The sequence below is a fragment of the Galeopterus variegatus genome, unplaced genomic scaffold, assembly GCF_000696425.1.
Source record: "Galeopterus variegatus unplaced genomic scaffold, G_variegatus-3.0.2 Scaffold12195, whole genome shotgun sequence".
In the NCBI taxonomy this organism is placed as follows: Eukaryota; Metazoa; Chordata; class Mammalia; order Dermoptera; family Cynocephalidae; genus Galeopterus; species Galeopterus variegatus.
The window spans coordinates 13,573-20,551 of record NW_007738306.1 but is presented as its reverse complement, the minus strand read 5'-3'; the positions used below and the strand labels follow the sequence as shown (position 1 = coordinate 20,551).

Sequence of the window (6,979 nt, the reverse complement as noted above, 5' to 3'; positions counted from 1 at the left end):
GATAAGGATGATGATGGTGGTGAGGATGATGATGTAAGTGGATTTCATGTTTATTATGGGCAAATTATTATTGCAGTGGAGAGAATGATAAAAACATGCAATGAGTTTGCATTAAAAAAACTTTTTGAAGAAACTGAATATAATGTCTGTCTTTGGGTTAATTTATGTATTTCACTCCAAAGAATTTCAGATTCAGTGACAAGCTCTTTTCTACCATGAGTTAAGTCATCTCTGGGGCTGGCCAGTTAGCTCAGTTGGTTAGAGCATGGTGCCGATAATAACACCAAGATCCAGGGTTTGATCCCTCTCCCGGCCAGCCACCAAAAAAAACAACAGAACAAATCATCCCTGGCATAAAGTTCAAAAGAAAAAAGAGGAGGAAAGAGTAAGATATTTAGAGGCAACATGGTTAGAGACAACTCCATTTTATAAGGTTTTGCTACTCAGTGTTTCCTGTAGACCACAGCACCTGGGAAACTGGTAGAAGGCAGAATCTTCTGCCCCACTCCAGATCTACTGAATCAAAATCTACAGTTTAACAAAATCCCCAGGTGACCCATATGTACAATAAAGTTTAAGAAGCAGCAGTTGTAGTCCTAGATTAACGAGGCTATGTGGCAATGACATCAGTTGGAGAGAGTATTAAATCAGAGTCCTAGGAAAAACTGGAAAGACATTTATTTTGTGATGCTTGAGAGGTGGACAAATGATAGTATAAAAATGGATCTTGCATCTGAGAATTTGAATAGAATGAATGCGCTAAGACAGCTAGCAATGTAGAATTTGATAGAAAATAAGCTGAGATTCTATATTTCAATTCAGAAGACCTGAGGATGAATAACAATTTAGAAAGTTTAACAGGAAAAAAAGACCAAATGTAACAACTTTGTTTCTTATTACCTAGGTCTTGGTTTATCGTTGATTCTAAGTCTAAGGCAGACCTTTTGGAAAATTCAGACTACATTATTTCAGAAATAGATGAAGATGACCCAAGATTATTAGATGATAAGGAGGAGTTCATTGATCAGTAAGGAAAATATTTTTTAAAAACCAAGAGTTAATAGTCATAAGAAAGAAATATACTCAGTAGAAGGAGCCATTAGAAGTTTCAGAGTCAAATTTAAAAGTTTGTCCTTGAGTTTTAGTCATGTCCTATAGAAAATATTAGTCTGTAGAAAAATTCTATATGGATGTAGATTCTATATTTTTGGAAATTCTATATGTTAGTATATGATTAGTCAGCTAGAATTATTAATGACATTAGATTTCATTTGAACATAAAGAACAAATCTAGAAGACTTTTCTTATGAGCTGTAGTAATTGAGACAATCTAAAATATGTCTCTATTTTTTGCAGGCTAATTGGAAGGAGCCATTAGAAGTTTCAGAGTCAAATTTAAAAGTTTGTCCTTGAGTTTTAGTCATGTCCTATAGAAAATATTAGTCTGTAGAAAAATTCTATATGGATGTAGATTCTATATTTTGGAAATTCTTTATGAGAGTATATGATTAGTCAGCTAGAATTATTAATGACATTAGATTTCATTTGCACATAAAAAACAAATCTAGAAGACTTTTCTTATGAGCTGTAGTAATTGAGAAAATCTAAAATATGTCTCTATTTTTTGTAGGCTAATTGCAACCTGATCTGTGGTGATGAATATGGTCCAGAAACAAAGCTGAGCATGTCTCAGTTGAATGAAAAGGAAACTCCTTTTGAACTCATTGAAGCTCTGCTTAAGTACATTGAAACCCTTAATGTTCCTGGAGCTGTGTTGGTTTTTTTGCCTGGCTGGAATTTGATTTATACTATGCAGAAGCATTTGGAATTGAATCCACATTTTGGTATGTCTTTGAATTCTCATATATTTGAGAGTGAAAATGAATGTTTTTGTGTGCCCTTGTCAGTATATGAAAACAGAAAATTTAGAGTTGTCCCTATTATTGGATAAAAGTATGTGTAGTGGAGAGCAGTTTTAAACAAGCCCTATTTTTAGTCCTTAACCTTTCTGTATTATTACAGGAAGTCATCGTTATCAGATTCTGCCTCTGCATTCTCAGATTCCTCGAGAGGAGCAGCGCAAAGTATTTGATCCAGTACCAGTTGGAATAAGCAAGGTAAATATTAACTGTTACAATGATGAGGTTGTAAGTGACATGGCCTGCAAATGTTACCAGCCTTCAAAGAGCTACCAAAAAATTGTAACCCATCTCAATTGAGAAGAGAAAAAGGAATCTTTTCTTGCTGAACTTCATAAGTTTCTCATTATCCAGTTAAGGGGTGAGTAATTTTTTTAAGACTTCTGTAATTCTTTCGTCATTTGTTAAATAAGCAAGCAAATCAGTCCTTTCAAGTACGTAATAGGAAACTTTTCTGATATAATTTTTCTTATATCGTTTTTTCACAGGTTATTTTGTCCACAAATATTGCTGAAACAAGCATTACTATAAATGATGTTGTTTATGTCATTGATTCCTGCAAGTAAGTTCCCAGGGAACCTGTTTGACTGTCCCATTGTTACCAACTGGAAACTTGTTATCAGTTAACAGAATCAAAAACACCTTATTTTTAAACTCTGGTGTTCTGTACTTTCAAAATTATTGTCCATCTATAAATAGGTAATTGATAATTAAGAGTAATTGTTCATGTTTATCATATATATCATTTATCATGGTAGAAAGTGTCAAACTTTATTTTTCTTATATCGTTTTTTCACAGGTTATTTTGTCCACAAATATTGCTGAAACAAGCATTACTATAAATGATGTTGTTTATGTCATTGATTCCTGCAAGTAAGTTCCCAGGGAACCTGTTTGACTGTCCCATTGTTACCAACTGGAAACTTCTTATCAGTTAACAGAATCAAAAACACCTTATTTTTAAACTCTCGTGTTCTGTACTTTCAAAATTATTGTCCATCTATAAATAGGTAATTGATAATAAGAGTAATTGTTCATGTTGGTTATACATATCACTTATCATGGTAGAAAGTGACAAACCTTAACACTGTAACTTCTGACTGCTTCCTGCTGCTTTTGTCTGCTGGTGTTTTGCTTATTTTTCCCGTTGGGTGTTTCCATTGACCACTGCCACACAATGGCATGCTGTTTGTTGTGTAAGGATGACCAATACTTAGTACCTGACAGGTATCCTACCTGATGGACACTCCTTTAAGAATTCAGTGACTTTGTATTTGGTATGAGATGACCCTGGGAAATACACAGGGAGGTGTTGTATATAAAGTAATTATATGGAAATTGATACGCATAGAGGACAGCAAAGTTGAAATTTGGTTATATCTAACTGTGCCCCATGTCTTTTCTATGTAGTTCCTCAACCTGTCCTGGCAACTGAAAATAACTTGCCAATGCCCATTTTAGGGAATGGTGAATAGTATTCTATGCCGATGCCAGTCCTTTAGTAACAGCTGCCTGTGTGTGCAACACTGAAGGAATCTGAAGTTGCTTAGAGTTTCAAAAGGACCACACAGGCACTGCTTGATGAGGTGTGGTGTGACATCGTCCACAAATTCCGGTTCAGCATATAACCTTTAGATCATAGATATCCTAAAAATTACATTAAACTTTAGAGTAGAGATGGCTTGAATAATTATCACGCACTTACATGTATGTACCAGATCCTACGTAAATGCTTTATATTTACTAATTCACGTAAATGTTTATAAATACTCGTAAAAACCTGTAAGGTAGATAGTAGTAGTACACTAATTTTCAAATGAGGAAGATACGGCACAAAAAGGTTATTTAACTTGACCAAGGCAATCCAGCTCTTAAGTAGCACATGTATGTTGACAGCTAGGAGGGTGTAGAGTCAAATTGCTGATTCTTAATTGTGCCATTCACAAATAGACATGAAAGGTAGGTATGGAAAGTATCCACCACTNTACATTAAACTTTAGAATAGAGATGGCTTGAATAATTATCACGCACTTATGTACGCGATGTTTGTACCAGATCCTGCGTAAATGCTTTATATTTACTAATTCACGTAAATGTTTATAAATACTCGTAAAAACCTGTAAGGTAGATAGTAGTAGTACACTCATTTTCAAATGAGGAAGATACAGCACAAAAAGGTTATTTAACTTGGCCAAGGCAATCCAGCTCTTAAGTGGCACATGTATGTTGACAGCTAGGAGGGGGTAGAGTCAAATTGCTGATTCTTAATTGTGCCATTCACAAATAGACATGAAAGGTAGGTATGGAAAGTATCCACCACTAAGTGGATTTACTCGTGTAATAGTTATTGATTGTACATATGTTAACCGCTCTTTACTATTTAGACAGAAAGTGAAACTGTTCACTGCTCACAACAATATGACTAACTATGCTACAGTCTGGGCATCCAGAACAAACCTTGAGCAGCGGAAAGGGCGAGCTGGCCGTGTACGGCCTGGATTCTGCTTTCACCTCTGTAGTCGAGCTCGTTTTGAGAGGTAAGACCAATTCAATAAAAACTGAAGTTTTTTCTAACACTTTAAACGTCCTCACAATGTGCAGTCCCCCCAGCCCCCTAATACCCTGCTGTGAACTTAATGAACTCAGTGCATAAATACCTCTAGTTAAATATATTGGAGGGAGCTTAGCTTGGATAACAAGATTGTAATAAGAATGAAGAGAAATCAGAAGTTTTTGATGGTGCCGTGTTTGATACCATTTTACCTACTAAAAGTACATTATATGGACATTTTTTTGGTTCCACATAGCTTTGTCACTTTGGAATTACTGATATTTATAGAATGGTTAACTTCATGAAAAATGTAAGTTAAAATAACAATATCGTTGTATTTATAGACTATTTCTTTTTTTTCCTCCCCTGTGTTACCACTAACTTGTCTCATATAACCTTCATCATGTCCCTGGGAAGTAGAAGGCATTATTTGGATTAGGAAATTAAAGCTTAGAGAGTTTAGCTGATTTCCCCAAGACTGTACCAGAGCCAGGACTGAAATCCAAGTCTCTTAATTCTGTCCATTTCCATTTATACTACAGGGCCTTTTGGGGAATGTTTGTGGTTGGGACCTACTGATTAAAAATATTCTTATCTTTCTGAATTATAGATTTAAGATATATAAGTAATTATATGTTTCTGGACATCCACGTGGCATACGTCAGTAAAGTAACGTGGGATAGACTGATATAGGTGACCAGATATATAAAATATGCTGAAGAAAAAAATCAAAGATGCTTGGTAACATATGGCTCCTTGGCAGTTGTAAGTATAGATTTACTTGACCATCAGAAGTTAACTCAGGAGACTGGCTGTAACATTTGGAAGACATCTTGTTCTTTTTAAACAGCAGATTATCCCTTGAACTGAAGGAACAAGTACTTACTCTTTAACATCTTAGAGTAAAACCACCTGCTAGTTAGTAACGGCATGAATTGACCCTTATTAAGGGATTTTTGTATTTTTCTCTATAGGATGAGAAACAGATAGATGTTATGTGCATTTATGTTAGCCTGATTTAAGCTGATCTAAGTCTTGCGAGCAGTGTTTGGAAAAACATGTAAATGTTCCCCATGAATCTTTATCATGAATGGTTTATAGGGAACAAGCCTGAATTAGAAATGTAGAGACCTGAGTTTTCATAGTGTTTGTGCCTAATACAATTCATCATAAGTATTTACACTCATTAGGCCTCTGTTTCTCCCATTCTATAAAATGACATTAAGTTACTTAATCTGTTTTCTCACTTGTGAAAGGAAGATGGTAAATAATACCTAACCCAAAGGGTTGGTGTGAGAATTAAATAAGTCAATGTAGAATACTTAGAACAGTGCCTGGCACATAGTCGGCATGAATTGACCCTTATTAAGGGATTATTATATTTTTCTCTATAGGATGAGAAACAGATAGATGTTATGTGCATTTATGTTAGCCTGATTTAAGCTGATCTAAGTCTTGTGAGCAGTGTTTGGAAACACATGTAAATGTTCCCCATGAATCTTTATCATGAATGGTTTATAGGGAACAAGCCTGAATTAGAAATGTAGAGACCTGAGTTTTCATAGTGTTTGTGCCTAATACAATTCATCATAAGTATTTACACTCATTAGGCCTCTGTTTCTCCCATTCTATAAAATGACATTAAGTTACTTAACCTGTTTTCTCACTTGTGAAAGTAAGATGGTAAATAATACGTAACCCAAAGGGTTGGTGTGAGAATTAAATAAGTCAATGTAGAATACTTAGAACAGTGCCTGGCACATAGTAAGCTCTCAGTAAATGTTTGCTATTATAGTGTTAATTTATTATAATAACATATTATTAGAATTTTAAAGGGTTAGATTATCTGTAATATCTTTTCCAGTGGCACTAAAATTATATGGACTAGGAAGATGGGGGAGGTTGTGGAGGTTTTGTCTACCACAAAAAGTCTTATTACCATTTTTAACCTGTGTTTGTCAGCAGATGAGACCTGAAGAAGCCATAGGTGGGGGTAATAACATTAGGGACTTNAGTACTGCCCAAGCTGCTGGCAACAAGACTGTAGTCTAGTCTGAATGTAACTGTTTGTGTTTCAGTGTGGGAGATGCTGTCTGTACCATTTCTGCTGCTACCTGCTTTCCAGAGCCTTTCATCAGTGAAGGAAAGCGGCTGGGCTATGTCCATCGAAATTTTGCTGGAAACAGATTTTCTGATCATGTGGCCCTTTTGTCAGTATTTCAAGCCTGGGATGATGCTAGGTATGGGCTTGAAAGAGAATTATTGTGAGATTTGGGTGAACTGTCTCTAGTGTCTAGTTCTCTGGCCTGTGAGAATAACTCCTTATCATACCAATTTATTTTAGAATGGGTGGAGAAGAAGCAGAGATACGTTTTTGTGAGCACAAGAGACTCAATATGGCTACACTAAGAATGACTTGGGAAGCCAAAGTTCAGCTCAAAGAGATTCTGATTAATTCTGGATTTCCCGAAGGTAAGACTTTTCCCATTCTTTAGATAATATTTGAAGT

General features: G+C 35.4%; 1 protein-coding gene across 1 annotated transcript in view; it reads left to right on the top strand.

The window, feature by feature from the left end:
• The window catches only part of DHX9 (DEAH (Asp-Glu-Ala-His) box helicase 9), a 30,270-nt gene that overhangs the window by 15,985 nt on the left and 7,306 nt on the right, over positions 1-6,979 (top strand). Inside the window, exons 9-14 of the mRNA XM_008595031.1 lie at positions 1,631-1,844; positions 2,023-2,117; positions 2,408-2,481; positions 4,304-4,457; positions 6,523-6,710; positions 6,815-6,942. Coding sequence (XP_008593253.1) covers positions 1,631-1,844; positions 2,023-2,117; positions 2,408-2,481; positions 4,304-4,457; positions 6,523-6,710; positions 6,815-6,942 — 853 coding nt within the window. The remainder of the gene's footprint in view (positions 1-1,630; positions 1,845-2,022; positions 2,118-2,407; positions 2,482-4,303; positions 4,458-6,522; positions 6,711-6,814; positions 6,943-6,979) is intronic.